This window comes from Acartia tonsa, chromosome 5 (assembly GCF_053477335.1).
Source record: "Acartia tonsa isolate MP-2025a chromosome 5, ASM5347733v1, whole genome shotgun sequence".
In the NCBI taxonomy this organism is placed as follows: Eukaryota; Metazoa; Arthropoda; class Copepoda; order Calanoida; family Acartiidae; genus Acartia; species Acartia tonsa.
Genome location: NC_137264.1, coordinates 11251382 through 11279358, shown reverse-complemented (window position 1 = coordinate 11279358; position 27977 = coordinate 11251382). Strand labels below are relative to the sequence as shown.

Below are 27977 nucleotides of genomic sequence, written 5' to 3'. Positions count from 1 at the left end.
TTATATAAACAAAAGGATCTCGCTAACCGCTGAACCTTTATGATTTTCCTTTACAGTGCAGCTTTTCATGGGTTCTGGAAAGGTTTATAAATAATTTAGAGGAAGGTAACACCACTCTTTCAAGGTATATCACCCCTAGAAAAAAATTACCCTCCCCAATTTTTTTTGAATTTGTATTTTTAAAATGAAATGGCGTGACCCTAAAACAAAAAAGTAAATAAACCTTCCCAAATTCTATGAAAAGCCATATTGTAATGGAGAATCATAACGGTCCATCGGTTAGTGAGATCCTTTTGTAGAACCACACAGAAATAAGATACTTTTAGGTGCTCTTTTGTAGTTGCGCCGTTTTCGGACATTCTCTTGATTTTACACAATTTTATTTGGCTGTAAATTGTTACAGAACAAAGTTGTTTTCTCTCACATAAAGGCGGTTTCCGAGATCTTAAATAAAATAGAATAACATCATTGGTACATTGAAAGTTGGGAGTTATTTCTAATGTAAAATGATGCTTTTTTATAACCTTAGATTCAGTTCAATGTTACTCGGTTCATGGCCTTTGTTAAATGTAGGCATTTATAAAAACGAGGATGAAAATATTCATGGATATATATCATAAGCTCAAAATCAAGGAACATATTTTATTTAATTATCAAACATGATGTTAGAAGGACGGAGAACATTTATATTGTTTTTATAGTTACAGAAATTCTTTTTCCCTATACCTTTATTGACAGACGGTCGGGAATTTGTAATTAAAGAGTAGTTTTGCTACTCTGAATATTTAATTAACATGATTTTGTTGATAAAACTAATAAATGATTGTCCATAAGAAGTACAGCAATAATAAAATCACAAATACCATGCTGAAGAGCAACACAACTTAAACTAACCTGGCACATATGTATATTCAATAAATGTATGTAAACCATGAAGGGAGGGGACAATGGACTGTAAATCTTACATGTATCTTAAAACTTTGAGTATTAAACATTGATTTTATATATTTAGCGAAGCAATGTAAAAACTTTTCAACCAATAATTTAAATCTACAGAAGGAAAAATTTTCATTATAATCATTGGGTATGTACCAGTACCTTTTTTTCATCCAATGTCTTATCCCTTAAAATCCTGGTGCAAACCTAAGTTGAATCCCGAGTTAAAGTTGGTCAGAGTTCTAATTTGTGCTGATTTAGCTTTTCCTTTATAGTTTAATTTTAAAAACAAGGATGACAACATCTATAAGAAGAGAAGCACAAAGAATTAAGGATTGACAAATGGCCAAAGACAGTTATACAAAAGAAGTTCCGTGTTCTAAAAATGCAGAAATGTTTTTTACTAAAAGTAATAAATCACGAAACCTTTTCACATGTATTATTTTTTAGCATGACTGTCAGACTGACGCTCCATTTAAATCCAATATTGAATGTTCATTGATACAGAGAATCTACACAAAAAAATCTAGAACATATGCCGAGTTAGTTAAAGAAAAGGGAACATTTCGAATTATAGAGTAGCTTCGCTACTAACATACAATTATTTCCATTAGTACAACAGTTTTAAGTAAAAGTAAAATAAAATGATAGTAAATGATATATCAGTGATAGTAATTTTTACTAATCTGATTTAAACATTTTAATTGTATATGTGCAAAGCTATGAAATACGGTCAATTGACATGATATGCTTGGGCATAAGGCCGAACTGAGTGTCAGATGGTTAGACGTACGGAAAAGGCTTTTTAAAAGAAAGTTGTGATATAAATTATTTTTTTTCCATTGGAGTGTGCTTTTATCTTTGAGAATTAGGAATTAAAATCTTAAAACACACAAAACAAATAAACACACACAAACACAATCATAACACTGAAACAAATACACAGACACAAAACAAATATATAAACTAACACACTGGGTGTTTTGGAAACTATTCAATTTCATAATTAGCTCAGTTTTAACATAAAAATTTTTTGTAGTTTCACTCAAAGTGTCTTGTGGAACACATAACTACACATAAAAATAAAGTGGGTAGTTTTTCATGTATTTCTCTATTACTTTAGAATAGGTTAGGTAAGGTCATATTGGGCACTGGGTATAGATAGACTCTGAAGTCTGCAGGGTTAAGACAACCCCTTATATTACAATAATAAGCAACACCCTTTTTTAGACATGCTTCACAATTTCTATGACTTTAGAAAAAGAATGAATACAGTTCTCTATTAATCTAAATAAAAATATTCTTTTCGTTCAGTGCATGACTATCAAGAATAGTCAAAAGCTGAGGCTTTAAAACTAGGAAACTCAAACTTTTAGATTACATAGAATTGGCCTATTTTCTTTGATTCGCTACCCAACGAAATAATTTCTCTTTTTTGTATTCACACTTCTAAACAATTCTAAACAAAACTTTGACATTTGCTTTGATTTCTATCTGTGAAGTATTTCACTTCTGTCGGGTTCTGAAGACCTACTATTATGTTAAATCACACAAGTTATGGTTCTGGCGAAGGGCTGAAATGGTTACCTTTCAAACTAAGAGTAGATATTATGATATAAAAGAGATTTTTAGGGATATTTATACGGGACTCCTTGACAGGTTTTGAATGGGGTAGACCAACCCTTGTCCATAAAAAAAAACATCTATGATAGCTATTCAATCATTGTAGAAATACAATAAAACACAAAATCAAAAATACTAAACAGATATTAAGAAGCAGTCAGACTAGATTTATGCTAGGAAATTCCTAGTTGTAACAGGAATCAAGAATATTTAATACGCCTATTAAACATAGCTGCATATGAAATATCAACTTTTGTTAGCATACCCTTACAGACGAACATACTCTAGCGCTAGAATAGCTACGTTTCAAGCCTTCAAATGTGATTATTCAGTAACAGAATGACTTTAGACCAACAAAATGTTTGTTGACTTTACTCATGAGAACCAAGAATTTTAATCAAAATCATGGAGAAAGGAAACGGCAACTTAGGTAGGTGACTTTTATAAAAAGTAAAATTTAAAGGAGAAGTAAAGGGAGGAAAAGAAATATTGGATTGAAAATTATGATGGCTCCCAAAAGGTTATGTGACCATATTCTCTCAATGGTTGGCATAAAATTATTTGTAATTTATATTCAAACCTTATTGGGTCAGCTATCCAATTTAATCTGCAAAAATTTTTTTAATACTATATATGTATGTGCACAAATTTATCATCCATTGTCATATCACTTTTAATCCCTGGAATAGAAAAATTAAATATACATTAAAGTTATTCTTTGGTGAAAATTATAGTCTACTAAAAAAAATATAATAACTTACTACCTCGGTTGTGCCCCTAGCATCCAGGACCTTCGTATTTAAAGGGATAGAAAGTAGTCTTAGACAAGCCAAGAGCTAGTGAAGCTTCCATAAAATGAAGATCCCAATCGTTTAAGTAGTTACCAAAATCTTAAGCTACGGAAAACAATCTTATTATTATATATAATAGGATAATACCAAGTTGATTTATAATAAAAATATATAAAAAAATAATAATAAAATACATTCCAAAAAGCCTTTATTATTAGGTAAAAAACAAGTCTATTCTTTTATAATCTCTTAAAATAAATATGATTTGAAACAGATTTAATATTATATACAGTAATAACCATGACAATTTTATATTATATACAGTTAGAATTAAGTTAAGCATTCGATACATTTTAAAATATTTCAAAATTAGAACAATTAAACTTTTTTGGCGGATTTTTTGTAACTTAAAAATGAATTTTTTTTTCAAAAATAAAAAAAGGTTGTCATCAAAAAAGTACAATAATATATTGCATTTTTTTTTTACAGAAACTCTCTATTAATTGACTTTTTGTCCGTCTGGATATTCAAAAAAAAACTATAATGCTACTTTAATTTTTGTCTTAAAATCAGTTGAAAAATATTTTGGCTCACTCTTATAGCAGCCTAGTATAGTTATTTATCTCATCGTATTATGGACAGCTCTCCGTGGAATTTTATGATTTTTATTTCAATATGCGTGGAAAATTGTCTGTAATAAGATGCTATACGTGATTTTTAGTATGGCTGAAAACCGGTTCCAGTCCAACGGATTATTAATCGGTTTCTAAGCCATATATAATATTCTTTTGGGTCTTAAAAATATATCTATTTAAATAAAAATTAAATTTGGCTTAATAGTATTATAATAGTTGATTATTAAATGATTTTGATTATTACTTTTAAATATAATAATTTGATGTTTTTAAAAAAATTTAAGCTTTGTCATACCCCTATTAATAAAGATTTTATACTTGTTTTTATGAATTTTAAATAAAAATCAGAATCAATATTTTTTAATTTCACAAAATGTTTATTTGCAGTTTTTGCCATGTGGAAAGGTTTTCATTTGTTTGTGATGGTGTCCGCCGCTGGAGGGGGATTTCCTGTTTGCCTGTCCGCCTGTCTGGCCACCAGTTACCTGCACAGGATTTCATGGTTTTATGTTTAGTCAAATTATTAAGATCTCATAGTTTTTTTCTAAAATACTTTATTATTTTGAAATTTAAGGTACATTTACTTTGTAAACAAGTATGACAACAATCATAAAATTGAAATAAAACAAATCAGAAAAAATAAGCATAGAGTTAAAACGCCTTCAATACAAAATGTAGAACAAAAATTTGACGTATTCACATTTGAGTTTGCATTTATAGAGATACTATGCATGACAAATTATTTTAGACTATAATATCTGAATGAGCCAGCCATAAATGTAGAAAAGCTTTGGTTCATAAAAATTGTAAACGTTATAATATCATATCTTCTGAGCATAAATATGAAACCTATATGTCTAAGTTTACAAAAAACCATGCCTGTATTTTATGAGTTTGTCCTTGTTGAATAATCTTGTGTCCCTGTCCTGCTGGGAGGATGGGTAGCCCCTTGTGTCCCTGCCCTGCTGGGAGGATTGGTAGCCCCTCTTGGGGCACCACCAGCCCACAATCCTCCTCCTCTATGGTCGCGTCGAAATGGACTCCCTGAAGGGACATAGCAAATGTTATATTGATGCACATCCTGCAATTATGATGAAAATATTAACACTTCTGTAAATCAAAATTTAAGGTAAAAAATAATGGACACTGCTAGATTGGTTAAAAGATCAAGATTTATTAAGCGTTCTAAAGTTTTCAAACACGATTATGAAAATAGAATTTAAAATTTTTGGTTTAAGTACCATTTACAGTCCAATATATAAATTGAAAGTAAAAAGGGGTGGTTTTTCGTCAGTTTGTTTGTTAATTAAATTAGGTTAAATAAGGTTAAAATGTGTAAAGAGTACAAAAAAAAGTGAAATTGGGTTTCTATGCTCGCTAAGAACTTTGAGGGAAATCACTGTTAAAAGTGTCAAATACTGAAACTAATTTTGATCGTTTAATTCTTTAAATTAGATCAAAATGCACTTTTACGCAAAAGTTTAATGTTTTATTTTAAAAATCAAATTTGAAGGCGACGCCTTTAATATTTTTATGCACCAATTTCTAAATCAAATTTAGTCGCAATTTCCCTTTAAAATGATTATACATACACATTCAATATAATTTTTGCTTCTTAAAGATAATGCGATTAATTAAATATTTAATTATTGAGAAAATCGTATAAGATAAGCAAATAAGGGTCTAAAATGTCATACTTATTTTTAGATTGGTTAGTTAAAACTAGCAAAGTCTAGAATTCATTTTAAAATTAATTTAATCTATGCATAGTAGTACTTTTATCAAAGTTTGAAGTGTATATCAATTTACCGTTTGAGTTATCCAAAAAGTTCCTTAACATCATTTGTTTCTACCGGCCTTAACTTGACCTAACCTAATATAAAATAAGCAATACTTTTTCTTTTCAAATCCCATTGTCCCTTTAAAGTAAATAGGATATTGACATTTGAAACTATAATTGCAATAATAGGTATTGATAAAATCAACATTGAACTTGCAATCAAAATGCAACCATATTATTTATTTTTATATTAGAGAGAATAGTCCTGGGAGGGAGGGGACATTGAATTTTGATTGGTATGATCAAAAGTTGAGTGTTCAACATTTTCAACCACTTATTGTAATCTACAGAAGGGGTAATTTTGTGTATCTTCATTGGGAGTGTACATAAAATCCCTTTAGATCACTAGAAAAATCAGACAGAAAGGGACCACTTAAGTGCCTGATATTAAAACAGATATTAAGACCAATTTTAGAATTACTACAAACCTACGACTTAAAACTTGAAAACTTTCGGAACTTCTATAAAATCTTAATTAAGTTGTACAAAACAGTAATGTCTAAACTTTTTAACCAATAAATTTGATAACAATACATATAATTAGTGGTTTACATCTTATCCCTAAAGATCCCTGTGTTGGTTTTGTCATGGATGAAGGGGTCATTTGGCACTGATTCCAAAAGTTTTCCAGCAACATTATCTTATTTGTTGGCTCTAAAACTTTGGGTAGTTTTATTTAATTTTGACTCCCTGTTTAGCGATGTCCAAATTTTTGAACCAATAATTTAAATCCGCAAAGAGTGTTATTCGTTGATCATAATTTGACTTGTACAGGACATCAAAGTATTGTTCATTTTCTTATCCCGTAAGATTCCTAATTATGTTTATTTATCCCTTTATCCGTGGGTGGGATAGAATAATTTTGAATTAAAAATAGTACAATTTGCATATTTGACACAAACTGACAATTTTTATGATTTTACAAATTTTTATTTTCCTTAATTTTGCATGTTTGGCACTTTTTATTTATCAATATTTATACTGTTATTTTATTAATCAAAAAAGTCAGTCAAAGGTCGATAATTTGTCAGCAAATGAATCTCTTAAACAATGTATTTTAGTCGACATATAATACTACTTTGTTTACTTTATGAAAATTTGGTCTGATTTAACATAGGGAGGGAGCGGACATTTGAATGTAAATTATACTTGCAACTAGGGTTTTAAAACACGTTCTCACATTCGTTGAAGTCGAAACTTTTCAACCAAAGATGAGATTAGCAATAGAGTTGAAATGGAGGGAGGGGTTTTAATGGTTAACCAACTTTTCAAATAATATAATTCAATTCAAGCCTTCCAAACAACAAACCCCTTTAAAATAAATTTACTAGAGCCCCTATTTTTTTGTTTTTGATGGAGGGGATTAGGGTTTTTTCCCACCAAGAAAATCGGATTTTTGTCAGTCTGTATATTATTTGTAAAACCATCCAATTTTCTTTTCATCTATAATACAAAGTAGAATGATGTCTGTCCGTCTGTCCGTTTGTCCGTCCGTCCGTCTGAAGCTTAAGATCTCGCTAACCACTGAACCGATTGGATTTTACTCTTCAGGGTAAATACCTACTGGTCCAGTGGTGGTTTTAGGTTATTTTCTTGGGGGGTGGGACACCCCCGACCCCCCAAAAAAACCAAAAATCCTCCCTTATTTTTTTTTTTTGCAGAAGATTTCCTTGGTCCTTTATCTTTATTTTTATTTTTTTTTGCAGAAGATTTCCTTGGTCCTTTTTTTGCAGAAGATTTCCTTGGTCCTTTTTTTGCAGAAGATTTCCTTGGTCCTTTTATGAATTTCACCTTAATTTTTTTGATCATCTCTTGGGGCAAAGCCCCTAGAGGCTAGGGGCGAAGCCACTAGTATTTTATAAAGTGGTAAGATTTTTACCAATGACTGAACTGATTGAGTTCTCCATTTAACTTGGTCCCAGGATGGTTTTAGCCTTTTTTTATATCTACGTCTTGGGATGGTTTAAGGTTATTTTTCCTACCCCTTCTAATACAAAGCCCCTAGATGCTAGGGGTGCAGCCGCTAGTTGTAAATAATATTTTAGATAACCAATTTGCTTTCCTTGAACTGAGGTGGGGGCGGGAGGATCAACTCCTCCGTAGCGTTGCTAGTGGTACTGCTCCTCACATTAGCCAGGGTCTCCTTGGATATGTGCTTCTTAGGCAAGGTGGAGAAGTGCCAGTGGTTCAGGCTAGATTTGGCCTTCCTTTCCTCTAGGTCCTGAATAATTAATACCAATTAAAAATATATGATGATAAAGGGGACATTGGACTGTTTATTACCCTAATCCCCAAATAATGTCTTCGTATTCGTTGGCTTAACAATTTTGGAGACTTTAATGGGTTTTGATTGGTTGGTTTATTAAGTTGAGTGTCCAAACAGTTCAACCACTAATTGTAATCTACATATATTTATGGAAGCTGATTTATTTGAAAATCTAAAAATTTTATTGCTGAAACTAAACCAAATTTTAGCCATACAAAAAAGTTTAAAACACAAACCTAATTTAGTCTTATAATGTAATTATCATACAAAGAATATAATTTAGTCTTATAATGTAATTATCATACAAAGAATATTCATTCATCCAATAAAACAGGCACATTTTTCTTTCAGATTACAAATAGTAATATTAGATAAAATCGAACCCGGTATTAGTGTCTTAGAAATTATCTTAGTGACGTAACTAAAAACGAGGGATAAGAGGGGAGGTGGGAAAGGTAACCCCTAAAAAAGAGATGGATAATAGAGGTGATTGATAATTGATAATTGATAAAGAAAATGTAGGAAATAATTTATACTCTCTGTACTTTCTACCATAGATTAATTAATTTGTATTTTCTAGACAAGGATGACAACATCCATAAAAACGAAGCACAAAAATCAGAAGGTAGAACAAACGCACAATAGCTAGAGTGTCAGAACTTAATAAGCAGAATTGAAGTCTAAATGAAATTGCACATAAATTTGTTGCAAAATTGCGTAAATATAGCATACAGTAAAAGGACATACTTCCGTGCAAAATTTGAAATCAATAGTATAATTCTAATATGTCTAATAAATGTTGTCATAAAAAGGTTGAAAAAAGTCCGCATATTTGATTAAATTTTTCTTAAAATCCGCATATTATGTTGATATAAACTATAATATATTATCACTAGCAGTAACATCACTAGAAGCTTTTAGGGTGGTAAGGGGGAAAGTTCATTCTTCCAATTTTCAATTTAAGTTTTAAAACAAAGAAGTAAAATTGCGGAGATGGTACTTTTTTTCTAGGTGTTATTTTTTTTGGAGAGTGGAGAGCCCTCTTCCTAAATAGTTATAAACTTCTCTATACCTATAATAAGCTTCACTGTAAAGAAGAACCCTTTAGGTTCAGCGGTTAACAAGATCCGTTGCTACAGTCAAAAAAAGCTTAGCTTACTAATTTATATAATAGGATATAATAAAGTAACAGGATGTCTGTTTGTCTGTCTCTTTGTTTGTTTGTTTGTCTTTTTCTTTTAAAATCTAGAAAAATAAATTGGTTTATTAAATTGGACTCTCTCCTCCTCAAGTGCCCCAAGAGGCCTCTAAGGCGTAGCCGCTAGTAATAGGATACAGTAACAAAATGCTAATCCTTATATCAAAGTAAAAGAATGTTTGTGTGTGTGTGTCTATTTATATGGAAGGATCTTCCTAACTAATATGCTTCTCCTTTGCAGGGACATAGGTCATAGGTCATGGGAAGATTTATAACTATTTTAGGATAGGGTACCTGCACCCTCACGCGCTTAGAAAAAAAACCACCAACATTTTTTAAATTTTTTTCTTTTAAAACTAAATTGTCCTTTTAAGTATATCTGTCAGACAGACAGACAATAAATATATGGAGCAGATCTGTATAAATATAAGGTATCTTGACTAAAACTTACAGCTGGCTATCTAAAAAAGCAGTTAAGAAAATAACATTTCTCCAACAATAAGGTTTTTTAAGCATGACCGACAGTCAGACAGACAAAATAATGTATAGAGTAGATGCAGGGGGGGGGGGGGAAGGGGTGATTACTTGAGGGCACCCTCAAATTTTGGAAGTCGTTAAGTAGATGCACATATATCTTGGGTATAGTCCCTTTCATGACAATGCCTCTTAAGGGACGTTTCTTGGTATTTTCACAGTAGATTTTATCCTATTTCTAGCCACTGCGGGGGGGGGGGGCTCTATCCATGCGGGGCCATTTTCCTAACCCTGCAGGGCAATCACCTAACCTAACCTAAAATAATCCATCAAAAGCTACTGTAAAAAAAAATACATTAAAACACCTCTTAAAAGACCTTTTCACTTAAAATTTCAGTTGTCTTTCTTCAATAGCAGCCAAAAAACACACAAAGCATGTTTTAAATGGACGTACTGACTTTCTGTTAACAATGATAGAGTTGCTTTCTAAATTATACCTAACTGTCATAGGAATCATCATGAAGAGTTTGAAATTGATAGGATAATTCTAACATGTCTTGTTTAATAATCTAAAATCAATTAATAATTTTATCTAATTTCAATTTATCTATGAAATAAATGTAAAGCTGTACAGGTTAAGGCTACTCTCTGACTCAATACATTTCTTTTTCTCCTCTTTTTAGCAACCGAATGAAAGTAATTCTTTTCAATTCCAGATAATTATAAGAATTGGTAACATTTGCTTAGATATTTATTTTATAAAAACATAGCAAAAAAAATAATAACCGTATTATAATACAGGTATTAAATATTTATATACAAACAATAAAATTGAATATGAATAAAAATTAAGGATAGATCAATCAAATAATAATTATGTACAGTGTCAAAGGACTAAACAATCTTGTGAGAGGTAATATAACTTATGCATTTTAAAAAGATATTTTAAATAGACTGATTATTTAAAGACATATTTGTTAAATATGTTGCTCTACTGGATATCATTACCCTTGTTAGAATGTACCATTCATAAAGAAGGTTATTTTTTAATGGCAAAACTGTTTAAGCTAGCTTTTTTAACAATTACGTTCAAATTCCGTTAAATTTATTGATATAAATAATCTAATAATTGATTGTTTTGTTTTTATTCGTAATTGTCTTTTTTATATATACATTATTATGCTTAATTAAAAATTTCTGATAAACATCTCATTATATTTAAAGAAAAATTAGCTGTCTCTAAATTTAATATAGAAATAAAATTATTATGGAAAATCAATTGATTTTTCATGGTAAGAGGTATAAGTTATAAAATACAGACGAATTTATAGATGTAATCTTGAAAAGATAGCTTTAATTTAAAATGATAAATATGCGTTATTTTTACCAAAAACTAGACAAAACCCTTTTTTTGTTGTTGTTGATAGCAATATCTTATTTCTTTACTCTCGTTTATATATAGTTTTAACCTAATATCTTTTGATTTAATTGTTATTGGTTTGAAATTTTGACTAAAAAGCTGGCTTAAAAAATAGCTCATATGTGATAAAATATATAGCAGCTTGCGCTAACTTATGGGAGGTTTATACAATAAGTATAATTATAAAAGCAAATATTTGAAAATTATTTAAAATCATTCAATGTTTAATGTTAGATTAAGCCAATTATTAATCACGAAATTACATATAGGTTTTTTATTATTTTGCTAAATAATCTATTAAATATTTACACATTGTAAGTCAACTCTTGAGTTATGTAAGAAGTACAATATCAGCTGATAGATCTTATTTCAATTTTGAAAGATAATTTTATAAAAAAAAATAAAAAAAAGTTGATTTTGTTTTTTAAAAGTGAGCAAAAATAATGTAGAATTTTTAGAAATATTTTAAATATTTTTTAAAAGCACAACAAATCTTGATTTCAGGCCTATATTAACAATTCTTAAAAATCCTAGTAGTATCGACACATCCTATTTTTTTTACGTCACTAAGATAATTTCTAAGACACTAATACCGGGTTCGATAAAATCATAATTCAAATATTTTGTAGTCAAATAGTTAGGTTATAAGTAATTGAGTGCCCCTGTTTGCTAAATGGTAAGGGTAAGGGTGTGCTATCAAATCATATTAGATCATGGAGTGTGTGAAAATTTATAAAAGAGCAATTTACTTTATAAAATAATGCATAAAATATATTAATCAATGCTTACCTTAATATCCCGTTTGTGTTGTAAAGAATTTGTATTAGAGACCATATGATGACCACTGGCAACTGGCTGCTCCGTCTCTAGCGTCACAGCGTCAATACACAGAAACTCATGCGGCGACCCTGGCACCCCCATACCACCACTAGAAGAACTACACTTTGACGCCGAGCTGACAACAGCTGACCCAAGCGAGGAAGACCGTACGCCGCCATTTTGTCGGGCGGAGGATTTTTTGTCTATTTTCCCGCCGCCACCATTGCAGGATGATGCCGTTATCAACGGTTTGCCGAATAACGGCGTGTTGTCCGGCTGCAGTACGTCGCAGGGATCCGTGACAATGACATGGTTGAAATGATTGCTAGAGTCAGGTAGTTTGTCACAATCACTGCTGCTGCTCGTCAGCATCACACTGTACGTCTTTTTTAATATAGTCTCACTTGTACCGTTACTTGTCGCCGCCGTTAAATTAACCACGGCTGCACTCTCAGGCGGCACGTCGACAATACAGGATTTGTCTTTTTTCAACAACTCGGAGGAGTTTGAAATATTGTCGACAAAACAGTTTGTCTTGGATGAGTGTAAGGTTATGATTGTTTTATCACTGGAAAAGCTGCCCTCGCTGACCGAGGTCTGGTACAAGTTGGGACCCGACTCGGAGCGGCGGCTGGCATTGTTGGCACGGCGGCGTTTTATGCCGCGACAAATCAGAAAGAACACCATTGATATGGCTATGGTCAGAACACTGATCACCAGCGACGTAACGCCGATTACTACAATATACTCATTATTGAACCGTTCTTCCACCTTCCGCTCTTTCGGCGATTCGGGCGGAACCGGTTTGACAACACTTATGGTAAAATTACCGACCACAACGCCGGCCCTATTTTCGGCCTCACACTGAAATAAGCCAGTGTCGGCCAGGGAGGTTCGTTGAATAACCAGGGTGCTGATTATTGTGTTTAGATTTTCATTGGCCTGAATTGAATAAATGTATGTTCGGCGGTCTACATCCGTTACCATTGTGGAACCGTTATTAAGTAGTAGTCCCTTGTACCGCCATGTTATCCCGCTCAACGGTATGCTTTCAACGGTACAGATTAAACTCATATTTTTGCCGCTTATTACTTCTTCAAATGAAGACGACGGCGAAACCTTGGGCAGGCAGGCAAGTTCACTGTCCGCTAGATCCGTTATCCGCTGGCCGCTGATCCAGTCGGGCGTCGCGCACAGCGGCTCAATCTGGTAGGAGATCACGCGGCGGTCCCTCAGAAAGTTGCGCAGTCCTATGAGGTGACAGTCGCACCGCCACCGATTTTGGTTCAACGACACGCCCTTGATGCTTGGTGGGATGTCAACCTCGGGGTTCAACGTTTCAATCAGGTTGTTCTCCAGCTTCAACCAGTGAAGCTTGCCGAGCAGGGCAAATGTTCCTGGTTCCACGTGCATTATCTGGCAAAAGGAGAGGTCAAGTGTCTCAAGGTGGTTGAGGCCGGCAAACTGTTTCTTGGTGAGCTGGCGGATAGGGTTGCCTGCCAGGATCAGGATCATCAGGTATTTGCCATCCTGCAGGGCGTCCTCTGGCACCTTCTGCAGTAGGTTCTGACTTAAGTCCAGCTCGATCAGGTTGGTCATCCCCTTGAAACATCTGAAAAAATATGCTATTATATAAAGTAAAGAGCTTTTTCATGTCTGTAACGAAGGATCTCGCTATCTGTTGAACAGATACGGTTCTCCTAATCAGTGAGGCTTCTTATAGGTCTTTTGATGGTTTTGTGCTATTTATCTGCCTTACTATAGATCCCTTCGAACTAAGATACTAAGGGCGCAGCATCTAATTTTAAAAAAATTGAGTATACAATTTAAAACGTTAAAATTCTTTTTAATAGTGCAGTTAATTATATGAATAGACGCTAGACGTTTTATATGACAACTTTTGAAGATGAAATAATTATCATTATTAATTTTTCTAAAGCTATGGTATAATCTTAAATTTCATCTTCAAGGAATATAAAATTATTAAAAATTGCTTTATAATATTATTAAATGTTAATAGTATATCTCCTTCCTAATTAAAAAAAAAGCTCAATAATCTAATTTAATTTTAAATCTGTAATCCAAAAAAAGTATTATTACGCTTCCTATGAACATAAACTTTGCTCAATAAAAATGGATTTGGAAAATACGTGGATATTATGACATGGGAAAATTTGTCATAAAAATTTAGGTCATCATTGGTCAGTTCGTTCAAACAGTAGGATGGGAGATGATGGGGTAAAGTGGTATGGATGAGGGTTATCTTAAGTTTAATCAGCTACAAGTTTCACTTTTTTAATATCAAAGTAATGATAATTCCATTCAATATATGACTTTATTTTTTACTTAAGTGTTATCAGCTGATAGATAACTATTGATTTATTTTCTACGTTACTTTTATAGGTTAACTTTAGTACAAGAAAAAAAGGATGAACTTTTGAAAGTTAGTTTTTGTTTAGATATTTGATTATTGCAAGAAAAAGCAAGAAAATGGAAAGTTATTTATTGTGTTAACTACACTATAGTAAAATAAAACTACGTAAAGCTAAAGAAAAGTATCCTATGTAGAATGATTTTTCTCTCTTTTTTAAAAGCGATGCGTTTCTATAAATAGGGTCGGTCCGTACGTACGTCCATAAAAGTTAGCTCTTTACGTTAATCTAAACAGGCTAGAAATGTCCTTTCGATTTCAAACTTTGTATGCTGATTCCTAAAACAGTTAGGTACGACTTAGAAAGCAAAGCAACTCTATAATTGCTACCAGAAAGTCCGTACGTCTAAATTAAACAACCAATGTTTTGAAAGTACCCAAAGTTTTTAAGTAAACAAATGTGAGTACTTTTGAAATTTTAGCACAAGAGTAATTTACTGCTCCGTTTTCCCTCCTATCTAGCGGACTGACATTTGAAAATCTAGAGTAGCTACGCTACTATGAAATTACCAACCTCCCCGTGATGGCATGGATGTTGCAATGGCGGAGATATATCTTCTGCAGGTTCAGCAGTTCCAGAGATCTAAAGGAGTCCTGGTTGATCCGCACCAGGTTGTTCGTGGACAGGTCCAGCACCTGGGTAGATAGATAGATAGATAGATAGATAGATAGATAGATAGATAGATAGATAGATAGATAGATAGATAGATAGATAGATAGATAGATAGATAGATAGATAGATAGATAGATAGATAGATAGATAGATAGATAGATAGATAGATAGATAGATAGATAGATAGATAGATAGATAGATAGATAGATAGATAGATAGATAGATAGATAGATAGATAGATAGATAGATAGATAGATAGATAGATAGATAGATAGATAGATAGATAGATAGATAGATAGAAATTTCTAAAAATAATTTTTAAAAGTTTAACAAAATATGAAAGTAATAATTGATTTTAAGGGGGGAAAAACAAGGATGGAAACATCTGTTTGTAGCGGAACACATAAATAATATATTAATAATTAAGAACAGAAACTGATAAACAAAAAAAATTGAGACAAAGCAGCTTCATGTTCAATAAAATCTAGCTAATCACTGAACCGATTGAGTTCTCCATCATTCATTTGTTGAGTTCATTTAGCTTCATGTCAGTCCTAGAATGGTTTTAGGCTATTTCTTCCATAAATTATAGTCTTGAAATGGTTTTTGACCATTTTTGTCGTCTGTTATTATCTATTAAAGAGTTGCTTAGCTCCTCTTTAAAAGAAGAAAAAACTTAGTGTATGGGAATTAAATAGTTCTCTGAAATAATAATCCATAGAATGGAAAACTAAAGAAAACTTTATTTAAAACACTTTTCAATTAATTCTGGGTTGGATCATTAAAATTATTATTAGTTGTTCAAATGAAGAAAACCTATTAGTGTATATTATCAAATGTAACCTAACCTAACCTAAAAAAATACAAACACACGAAAAGAAAAAAAATAATTGTGAGTTCGGGGGTTTCTGTGCTCGACTAAACATTTTATGGGAAAGCATCACTTTTTTTTAAGGATTGGACTGAATTTTTTCCGAGATTATGCAAATACTTTTAAGTTTGAGCCAACACTTTCTTTAAATAAATTCATATATAGACACATTAAAAACAGGATTAGGGGGCAGGGATCTAAAGGGATAAGACAATGACCGATAAATTATTGTACATCCCCAATAGTGCCACACAAAATCACCCTTCCTATAGATTACAATTAATGATTCAAACGTTTGGACACTCTACTACATGAATCAACCAATCAAAAGTCCCCAAGTTTATAAAGCCAACAAAAAAATGTAATTAAAAGACTTTGGGGACTAGTGTAATAAACAGACCAATGTCCCCTCTCTTACTAATTCGCTACTAAAATTTTAATTTTAACATTTATTTTAATATGTATAAAAATGTACTTTAAGAATTTAAAGGAAAATTTTCACACTTTACAAAAATTAAATAGAAAAGAAGTCAAGTGAAAAGTTGAAGACATCTTCAAACTTTTTCAATGGTGATAAATAGATAGATAATAGATGAGAGATAGATGGATAAATAGATAGTATAGTTGATAAATGGATGGAAAGATGGATGGCTGGATAGATAAATAGATAGAATAGTAGATGAATGGATGAAAAGATAGATGGTTGGATAGATATATAGATAGATGGATAAATAGATAGTTTTATGGATGGATAGATGTAAAGATGAATAGATAGATAGTATGGTGTATGGATACTAATAGATAGATTGATGGATATACATATGGATAGGTATTTGGATAGATAGAGGTTTAGATAGTTGTTAACAGATGGTTAGATTAGATAAATAAATGGATAGATATTTAGATAAATAAATAGGATGATAGATCGATACAAAGAAAGAAAATGAGATAGAAATTATATAATGTTGTGTATTCAATTATCATTTAATCTTCACATAAATAGAAAATTGGATAAATCATTTTCCTATTATTATTATGTGTATTTTATATCAGGGAGGTAGGGGACATTAGGTTGCTTATCACACTAGTCCCTAAAGTTTTACTCCACAAAAGAGGGTATCATGTGGTGTACATTTGTTTATTGTAATAAAATTTAAATAAAAATCCTAGATACATATAAACACAACTTTCATTTTTCTCTAAAATGTTTTTCAAATTAAAAAAAGTATAATTTTGATTCAGAAATCATTTAAAGTATAAAAAGTTTAACATTTAAACTGTCCTTAATAAGAAAGCTCTAATTATTTATGAAACAGAAAAATATAGTTTATGTAACTAAAAAATGGTGTCTTTACAATTTATCGAATTTGTCCACCATAAAAAAAACAAATACCCTAATACAAGGGATTTATATACATCTCCAATTATGATAAACAAAATAATCCCTTATTTACATTAAAATTTTAGGTTTTGACAATAATGTGTATTACAACTCTTTCATGATTTAATAAGGGTTCTCAAAGTTTGTATTGAGCCAACAAATGAGATAACTTTGGGGACCAGCATAATTTACAGAATAATTTACCCTCCTTGCCCTCTTACGCTCTCAGAAAACTAAAAATAATCTTCTTTTTTTATTATTTTAGGATATAGTATTGACCTCCTTTAGATTTAGAAGTTTAGTTGAAGTTCAAAACTTAGAATTAACTAACCTAAATATTGATTTTTTTCTACAAATTTGTTTTTCTTTAGAACACAACCCCTTAAAAAGTTTTCTTTTTCTCATGGTAATTTCTAAAGTCAATCTATCAAATATGACATCACAATAATGGGCTAGACTTAGTCAATTCTCTAATGTGATACAAGAGTATCAAATCACTCCAAACCCCATTCCCCTAATCTCACAACTTTTGATTGGAAAAGAAATTAAGAATGTTCCTGCTTTTTCACAGAGAATTTTGCAAGGCATTGAATAATAATTGTTTTATCAATTACTTTTAGTCATGTTCAATGTTTATTATCAATAGATATAATTCAAATAATCTAACAAAATTGCTATCAAATGCTTTGATTGTTATCATCAAATATTATATTTAGTAAAATGATTTTAAGCTTAAATCAATAAATAGTTTTTAGAAATTTAGTTATATGCAAAAAAAAGTAATTTATGAATGTAACATTAAAACTTTATCAAGAAAATAAAGGGATAAGACAATTGCATACATTTATGTACACCCCCAATGATGCTATACAAAATTATCCCCTTTGGTAGAATAGAATAATTGATTTAACATTTTGGACACCGCTAGTTTACACCGACCAATCAAGATTTAGTAAAAGTACAAAATTGGTAAGCCAACGAATTTTTTACAGAACTCACTCCCTGTAAGATTATTCCTGTCTATAACCTTACATTTAAAAGAAATTTATAATTTAAACAAATGATAATTAAGACATTTTAACTTGTTATAGCAAAAAAGCTACTTAACTATTTATCTATTATTTTCTATGAGTAAGGGTTTCTATGCAAACCAAATCAAATACAGACTTTAGATCTTTCTAAAGCATTTGACACTATACAATCACAGTTCATTAACAATAAAAGTAAACTTGTAATAGTGTTGTTATAATATTGGTGATGTTGGTTCCTAGAAATAACTTTTAACCGACAGTTTGTGCTTGTATTTTGATGTTAAAACATTCAAGGAAAACTTAGTTAAATAATTAATTTTTCGACCATTTTACTATTTTTATTAAAATAGCCAAAGATTTTATGCTAACTAATGATAAAGGAAATTCACAAAATTTAGGGTATAAATTGATATCAAATGTCCTTCCTCCCTGAGTAAAAGTTAAGCTTGTAATCATTTCTAATTTTGGTAAAATTCTTTTAGAGGGTTGATGACCTTATTTGACGGATAAAAAAGGCCTTTAATGTATACTCCGATTGGGGTTAATAATACCTGTTTTTAGGAAGCACTATACGAATTGTTAACTTTAAAGGATGTTTCTAAGCGTACAAAAAAACAAGATCTATAAACTAATCCTGTCTCCTTAACTGGGAGGGGGGGGAGGGAGGATACATTTAAAGTTTTATGTTAAAGTTTTCTTATTTGTTGGCCTTTTTATTGGTTGGTTCATTAATTTTATTAAATTTTTCTTGGTTGATTAATTACGTTTAGTGTCCAATGTTTTAACTACTAATTGTAATCTAAGAAAGGGTAATTTTTTGTATAATCATTAGGGATATACATTGATTAATCGGCCATTGTCTTATTCCTTTAGATCCCTGCTCCTTATCCCAAAATAACTAAAATGTTTATTTTTACCTAGGAATCTTATGGGATAAGACAATGGACGATAAATTAATGTAAATTAACAAAATTGCTTCCTCTGCAGATTTAAATTATTAAAAAGCGGCTAAGGAGCTGTCTGACCGCTATGACTAGAAAAAATAATTTTCTCTAAAAATACACATGAATCATCAGAAAAAAAATTTACGTCTTTATCTGTAACAGGAGCCGAGATAAAGGGGGGCTCTTGGAGCGTCCCCCCCCCCCCCCCTCGATCTGATAAGGTGGGAATTGGGGCCCGATCTGTAAGGGTTAAGAAAATTAGATACTACTAGTTTTAAACCATCCAATAAAATTACATGCTTATGAAACACTGGGTACCAGTGTAATTTACAGTCAAAATACCTCTCCCCCCTCTGCAAGAAAAAAAAAGAAAAAGAAAAACTAATAGTGAAGAAAGTGGAGCTAGAAGTGTTTAAACTTTGGAATAAATTTGCATGCAAAATGTACAAAGTGCTTTCAGAAGCGTAGCTACTCTTTACGAGGTTTGTACGTCGGTTTGTCCTTTTGTCATGTAGTTATGTAATAATCCATGGCTTATCCGATTGGAAAAAACTTGCTTTTTAGGCTAGTTTTCTTAATACTATTTTCAACTAGCTAAAAAATGTAGTCAAAAAATAATAATCAAGAATGAAAGGGCTATTAGACTGGAAATTAAACTAGTACCCAAAGTTTTATAAAACGTAGTTTTTTTTGTTCAATTTTCAAACGGGCAGTGAGAAATTTTTTTTTGTTTATCATCATTGGGAAGGTACATAATTTCATGGTCCATTGTCTTATCCCTTAAGATCCCGGATTTTGAATTTGGAAATGAAAAATCATTTTTTTTATCTATGAAAATACTTTTCCTTGTTTACCAATAAAAGTTAAATGTGTTAACGAAAAGAAAACTTTAATTAGATTAAAATAACATTGTGTAAAAATGAGAGACCTACCAGAGACAATGGACAGTTAATTACACTAGTCCTCAAATTTTTACATAAACGTTTTCTTATTCATTGGCTTAACAACTAAGGGGACTTTAAATTAATTTATTGATTGGTTTATTGAGTTGAGTGTTAAATTGTTTCAACTACAAATTTCAATCTACAAAAGGAGTAATTTTGTGTGTCATCATTATGGATATGTATCAATTTATCGCCCATTGTCTTATCCCTTTATATCCCTGTAGACCTCCCACCGAGCTCTATTTAAACTTAGGGTTCTAATTAATGCAAACACAAACCTATATTTGTTATAAAAACTAGGATGACATCATCCATAAAAAGGGAGGCTCTAAAATAAGGTGATAGGACAAACAATCATTAACCCTGCCCCCCTAACATCTAGGGGCTCTGAATAAGAGGGAAAAGCAGAAACGTAAATCCATCATAAAACTAAAATTCATTTATAAAATAGCCTAAAACCATGCATGAATATATAAAAAGCTTCTCTAAAGTGGAATAATCAAGTGTTTCAGAATTTATCAAAAATCTTAAGCTACAGATGAGAAACCTTAATATTTTATATAATAGATTAAGTCTAAACTAAATATCTATAACTAATCACCTTGTGAGAAAATATTGAACTATAGTATATAATTATTGCATCGTATTATAAACGGCTTTCCACAGATATTGAAATGTACAATTATAAGATTAAAACCAGTTTTTTTTAGCCAGGAGATGTCGAATGCACGGACAAAAATAACTGGTTTATTTCTTTTGTTCATTAATATTCGAATACAACTGGATATAATACGATGCTATACTTAATTTTTCAGTGTGGCTGAGAACAGGTTCTAATCAACCGGATATTAATCGTTTTCGAAGCGATACTGGAAATGAATAATCACCTGAGTTGACGCGTCCAGTTGGGGAATTTTTGTGAGCGAAGCATTTCTACACTCGACTGTCTCCTTGCCACCCTTCCACTTGCACAGACACTTCTCAGGGCACAGGCCATATGTGCTGGCCTAAATAAAAACAATGATGACAATATCTATAAGTAGCGAAGCAAAATTTTAAAAAAAATAGATAGAGTTCAGTGTTCATTATTAACACTTCTCAACGTACAGCCCATATGTGCTGGACTAAATAAAAACAAGGATGATAACATTCATAAATAGCCAAGCAAAAATTAAAAAAAATAGATAGAGCTCAGTGTTCATTATTAACACTTCTCAGCGCACAGTCCAAATGTGCTGGCCTAGTAGCGAAGCAAAAATTTAAAAAAATAGATAGAGTTATTGAGGAAATTTTCAGTGTTCATTATTAACACTTCTCAGCGTACAGCCCATATGTGCTGGACTAAATAAAAAAACAAGGATGATAACATCTATAATTAGCGTAGCAAAAATTAAAAATAATTATAGAGAAACAAACAGATTTACGTGGGTTATTGATAAAATGTTTAGTGTTCATTATTAACACTTCTCAGCGCACAGTCCATATGTGCTGGCCTAGTAGCGAAGCAAAAATGAAAAAATAGATAGAGTTATAGAGCAAATGTTCAGTGTTCATTATTAACACTTCTAAGCAAACAGTCCATATTTGCTGGCCTAGACATAAATAAGGATGACAACTTTCATAAGTAGCGAAGCACAAATGAACAAGGACTACAACATTCATAAGTAGCGAAGCTAAAAAAACATAAAATGGATAAACGGACAATGTTAGTTATAGAGCATTTGCTTAGTGTTCATTTGTAGTAATAACTTTTAGCTATTATTCGAATAAAAATTTGTTTTAAAAACTTTCTTAATTAATGTAGATTTGACCTAAGAATAGCGTTTGATATCCCATTATATTTGGTCATTAAGGGTAGGGTCTTAAGGGATAGAAGACGAAGAAAGTCCCTCAAAAAATCAGCATGTTACGTCATAAAACGAGGGATTATCCATATATTTTTTGCGGGTTTTCTTTCCCACTCTTCCTCTCCTTATCACTCTTTTTTTATGACGTCATTGAGGGACTTTCTTCGTCTTCAAAGGGATAAGACAATATCTGATAAATTTATGTATATCTTAAATGATTATACACAAAAGTGTCCTTACTGTAGATTACAATTAATAGTCGAAACGTTTGAACAATGAGCCAACCAAACAAAATTCAATTTAAGTCCAGAAAGCTGTTTAGCCAGCGGTACGGAAACTTTGGGGACTAGTGTAATAAACAGCCAAGTTTCCCCTTCCTCCCTCTGTAGGTTAGTGTTTGAGGGGGGGGGGGGGTTAGAATTACAAATAAATAAATAAATATATCATGAATTATTATTCTAAATATATGTCTCCAGAGATAGGGGGGACAATGGACTGTTTTACACTAGTCCCCAAATTTTTATCATAACGTTTTCTTATTCGTTGGCCTAACAACTTTGGTGAATTTTAATTTGTTGAGTGTTTAAACGTTTCAAACATTTCTTTTAATCTACAGAAGAAGTTATTTGTGTATCAACATAGGGGATGTACATCAATTTATCGTGCATTGTCTTATCCCTCTAAATCTCTGAAAAGTCTCTATCCTAAGAAAAACTAACTGCACACACATTGATAATTCTGTGAACATTTTTCTTTATTTCTTCTTAATTGTCTCAATAACAGAGAACCCTAATTGCACACACACACACTCTCTCTCTCTCTCTCTCTCTCTCTCTCTCTCTCTCTCTCTCTCTCTCTCTCTCTCTCTCTCTCTCTCTCTCTCTCTCTCTCTCTCTCTCTCTCTCTCTCTCTCTCTCTCTCTCTCTCTCTCTCTCTCTCTCTCTCTCTCTCTCTCTCTCTCTCTCTCTCTCTCTCTCTCCCTTGCACTCTTTTATTTACTAATTACTTTCTTCAGTACATTCTATTATGGACCTGCGGCAGAGCCTCTGGCACCTAGGGGATCTATATTTGAAAAAGGGTTGAGGAAGTGGGAAGCAAATAGCCTAAAACCACCATAAGTGTTATAATAAGTTTCCAAAAGTTTAAAACTCAAAAAATTAAGTAATTTGCAAGATTATAACAGACAAATTAAACAAAAAACCGTTCTACGTTATATACATATACTAGGAGTAAAGGATGCACCTATAGAATTAATCTCTTTCGTTCGAGAGAGAGATTTATTTTAGGTTGTTGGAAGTGCCTTATCTCAAGATGGTTATAAACTATCCCTGGACCTATAGGAAGCTCCACTATAGAAGTTCAGGAGTTAGTTAGAGCTTAAGCAGACAGACAAACAGAAAGACATTCTATTTCTCTTATAAAAAGATGACTTACTCTCTCTCTCTCTCACTGTCTGTCTTTCTTTTTTTCTTTCTTTCGTTCTCTCACACACTCTTTATTACAATGATTAATACTGAGATATCAAGATAAATAAGATATTTCTTCATAACTGCTCAATCTCAAAGTAGGGATATGTTTACTGAAGATAATAAGAAAGTTTCAAACAGTAAGAATAAATGGAAATCGTCTGATAGAGATAAAAAATATACATTGAGAAAGTTATAAGCACTATATTTATTAGAAAGAAAGGGGACGATGGGCTGTATATTACACTGGTCCCGAATGCTAATTCAGAACGTCTTCTTATTCGTTTGCTTAACAACTTTGGAGACTTTTAATAAGTTGATACATTAAGTTAAATGTCTAAAAATATAAACAATAATTGTAATTTACAGAAGAGGGAATTTTGTGCGTCATTATCAGAAATGTAAAACAATGTATCGGCCATTGTCTCATACCTTTAGATCACTGATGTTTATTAACTTAAATCTTAAACTATTCTTTTATAAAAGTTTTTTCGAATAAATATTCTAATCTTTTTTTATATAATCGAAGCGTTGAGTAATTATTTTTGCTAATTGGTTCCATTTATCCAATAATTAATTGTTATTGGCTAATAAGAATACATTAGTAATAATCTTAATAATAACAAGCGCATAATTACTCAGATAACATTATAGATTTGTATAACAACTTATTAAATCGAGAGAAAAAAAAGTTTTGTCCTATTATTAAGAGTTGTAAGGGATTTTTGTTTGAAGCTTGAAATTTGAATATCTATTCTGAACCGTTTTACTTCTCCTTTTTAGGGAAGCATGTCCCAGGATGGTTTACGCTATTTTATTTGGAAATTTAAGTCTTGGGATGGTTTTAGGCTATGGTTTGCCCTTCTCCCAAGCACCAAAGATAAACTATATGTATAAACATGATCTAACGTTTGTTGGAGTAAAGACTTTGTGAAGTTTTTCTTAATTGGGTTGTTCAAATTTCCAGTGTCCAAACCTTTCCACAAATAATTAAAATCTAAAGAAGGTGTAACTTTGTTTATCATTGTAAAGTAATCACCCCCCCCCCCCCCCAAGAAAATAGCTTAAAACCACCAGAGGACCAGTAGGTATATTCCCTGAAGAGTAGAGCCCAATCGGTTCAGCTGTTACTGAGATTTTACAAAAAAAAATGTAATTAATTTTTTAGGGGGTGGTTTTTTTAGTTTTGGGGGGGGGTTAGGGGTGTTCCAACCCCAAGGAAAATAGCTTAAAACCATCACAGGACCAGTAGGTATATTCCCTGAAGAGTAGAGCCCAATCGGTTCAGCGGTTACTGAGATCTTAAGCGCCAGACGGACAGACATCAAGCTACTTTGTATTATAGATAATAATTTAATGCTCTTTTTGACCTCTATCCTTCTTTTTATTTTCATATTTCTTGATAATATAATTCTACCACGTTTAGGTGTAAAAAATTGTATTAGAATTCTTCACATTCCTACGAGGGAAATAGGAAAATTATGTCCATAAGTAGAGCAGCAACAACCAGTTAAAGCTTATTTATAAACACGGATGATAACATCCATACAATTGAAAGTCTAAAATCAAAAGGTACGACAAACGAACATTAACACTTGTAGAGTGTCAGAACTTATTTGGTAGAATATCAATTTGCGAGTATAAACAAGATTGTAAATATGTAAATTTGTTGAAAAATTGTAGATAGATAGATAGCAAATAGATAGATAAATAGATACATTCTTACCATTAATATAAAGAATAGAAAGGATATATTAAAAGTTGCTCTACTAATATCATAGATAATTATAGATAGATAAATGGACAGTTTGATAGATAGATGGATAAATAGATAGATAAGATAGATATATAGATAGATAGATAGATAGATAGATAGATAGATAGATAGGTAGATAGATAGATAGATAGATAGATATAGATAGATAGATAGATATATAGATAGATAGATAGATAGATAAATTCTTACTATTAATATAAAGAATAGAAAGGATATATTAAAAGTTGCTCTACTAATATCATAGATAATTATAGATAGATAGATAGATAGAAAGACAGATAGATGGATAGATAGATAGATAGATAAGATAGATAGATAGATAGATGGATAGATAGATAGATAGATAGATAGATAGATAGATAGATAGATAGATAGATAGACATATGGATAGATAGATAGGCAGATAGATGGATAGATAGATAGATAGATGGATAGATAGATAGATAGATGGATAGATAAATGCTTACCATTAATATAAAGAATGGAAAGGATATATTAAAAGTTGCTCTTCTAATATAATAGATATATAGATAGATAGATGGATAGATAGATAGATAGATAGATAGATAGATAGATAGATAGATAGATAGATAGATAGATAAATTCTTACCATTAATGTAAAGAATAGAAAGGATATATTAAAATTTGCTCTACTAATATCATAGAAAATTATAGATAGATAGATAGATATAAAGACAAATAGATGGACAGATAGATAAATAGATAAATAGATAGATAAATTCTTACCATTAATATAAAGAATAGAAAGGATATATTAAAAGGGATAGTGCATTTAAAAAAAATAGTGAACTGTAAGTTTTTTCTATTTTAAATTACGTAGTAGTGCATAATATAAAGTTATTGATTAAAATTAAAAGATTTGACCAGGGATTTTCCTTAAAAAATGAGCTTTTCATTTTTATTTTCAACTTCGTTGCATGTTATATATGGCAAAAACTTTTTTGTCATAAATACAACTTTAGATAGCATTTACTAGTTAATAGAACTTCAAACTTTTTATACAACAAAATACACATAACCTCAAAGAATGACCAATAAAATATTTAGTATAGTACTTAGAGTAGTGATCTTTTTATATGTCTTAGTAGAATATATTAGGCATTGGATAGATATGATTGCGATAAAGAATTTTAACATTGACCTGACCGAACTTTTTTTATTTGACAATACCTCAAAAAGTTAGTGATTTGCAACATAAATTACATGATAATGGTCTTTATATATATATATATGTTGTATGGTTAGTTGGTATTTCCGCGTGAGATAATGTGTATATTGTAAGTAAACCGGACGTTTTTCTTTATTTAAAAAAAAAGAATCTATAGAATGAACTGGACGTTATTTTTTATGTTTTTAAGTAACTTGTCCTAAGGGGAACCCCTGTTCAATTTTTTTTTAACTCTTGTGAAATATGTGGAAAAAGATTCTCTGATATTGGTGTTTTGGCTATAAATATTTGGAAAAAAATAGACCACTCTCATGTAATTTATGTGGCAAATCACTTTAACTTTTTAAAATATTGTCAAATAAAAAAAGTTTGGTCTGGTCAATATTAAAAATTCTTTAACATATAATCATTTCTATCTAATGCCTAATATATTCTACTAAGACATATGAAAGTTCACTACTCTAAGTACCTTAACTCTTTAAATACACTTCGTAGAACTATCCCTTTGCTCTACTAATATCATAGAAAATTATAGATAGATAGATAGATAGATATAAAGACAGATAGATGGACAGATAGATAAATAGATAGATAAATTCTTACCATCAATATAAAGAATAGAAAGGATATATTAAAAGTTGCTCTACTAATATCATAGATAATTATAGATAGATAGATAGATAGAAAGACAGATAGATGGACAGATAGACAAATAGATAGATAGATAAATTCTTACCATTAATATAAAGAATAGAAAGGATATATTAAAAGTAGCTCTACTAAACATCTTTTCATTTATCACTACCATCCATTTTTCTGAAAATATAAAATATTTTTAAACTTTTTTATATTTTTTATTAACACTAGAATTTGATTTTAATAAGACCTATATCAATTATTTCGAGGTTGGCTTCGAAACTGCTTAACATCTGCAGGGTTAGAAACAGTTCTCAGCAATACTTTAAAATTATGTAAAGCATCTTTTTACAGACTATTTTTGTTAGCCCGGAACTTCGGCACCTCGGGGCTAACAAAATTGGTTTTAATCTTAAATTATCATTTTAAAATCCTCGGAAAGCTGTCCATAATACGATGCGATAAATAACTATTCCAAAGCCTTAGGTGTAGCAGACACTCTGTAAACAGATAACTGTGTGATAAAAAAAGATATAGGATATACTTCCTGGACATTAAAGGAAAGGGGGGGTTAACGAATTTTATAAATCCTATGTAAAAATCAAAATTCAGTACTATTGTACCCAAAGTTTTTAAGCCAATAAATAAACTTTAAGTATGAGTGTAATTTCAACCCAATATCCCCTCTCTCCATGGTCAGACGACTATAAAACTAAAACATAAAAATGTAAATGTGGTGTGTAATAACTTCCGCTTATAGTCCAATCAAAAGGTTTTCATGATCGCGATTGCTTAATTGATTTAAGGCTTTTAAACTTTGAGGGATATATAATATTTATTGATTT

At 31.1% G+C, this 27977-nt stretch overlaps 2 protein-coding genes across 3 annotated transcripts; both read right to left on the bottom strand.

The window, feature by feature from the left end:
* Positions 1-3541: 3541 nt before the first annotated feature.
* Positions 3542-5080, bottom strand: LOC145318745 (uncharacterized). Its single transcript, XM_080160237.1, has 2 exons — positions 4865-5080; positions 3542-4470 (listed from the first exon to the last, which is right to left on the bottom strand). The coding sequence occupies exons 1-2, from the start codon at positions 5063-5065 to the stop codon at positions 4363-4365; spliced, it is 309 nt and encodes a 102-aa protein (XP_080016363.1). The 5' UTR covers positions 5066-5080; the 3' UTR covers positions 3542-4362.
* Positions 5081-7850: 2770 nt separating this feature from the next.
* On the bottom strand, positions 7851-27313 carry LOC145318744 (uncharacterized). 2 transcript variants are annotated; one of them, XM_080160234.1, is made up of 5 exons: positions 27233-27313; positions 21105-21224; positions 14948-15069; positions 11973-13614; positions 7851-8046 (listed from the first exon to the last, which is right to left on the bottom strand). In XM_080160234.1, exons 1-5 carry the CDS (start codon positions 27302-27304, stop codon positions 7867-7869), a joined length of 2136 nt encoding a protein of 711 aa, XP_080016360.1. In that variant the 5' UTR covers positions 27305-27313; the 3' UTR covers positions 7851-7866. The 2 variants fall into 2 exon arrangements, with proteins under 2 accessions (XP_080016360.1, XP_080016361.1); XM_080160235.1 differs by lacking the exon at positions 27233-27313 and adding an exon at positions 25257-25297.
* Positions 27314-27977: the final 664 nt, after the last annotated feature.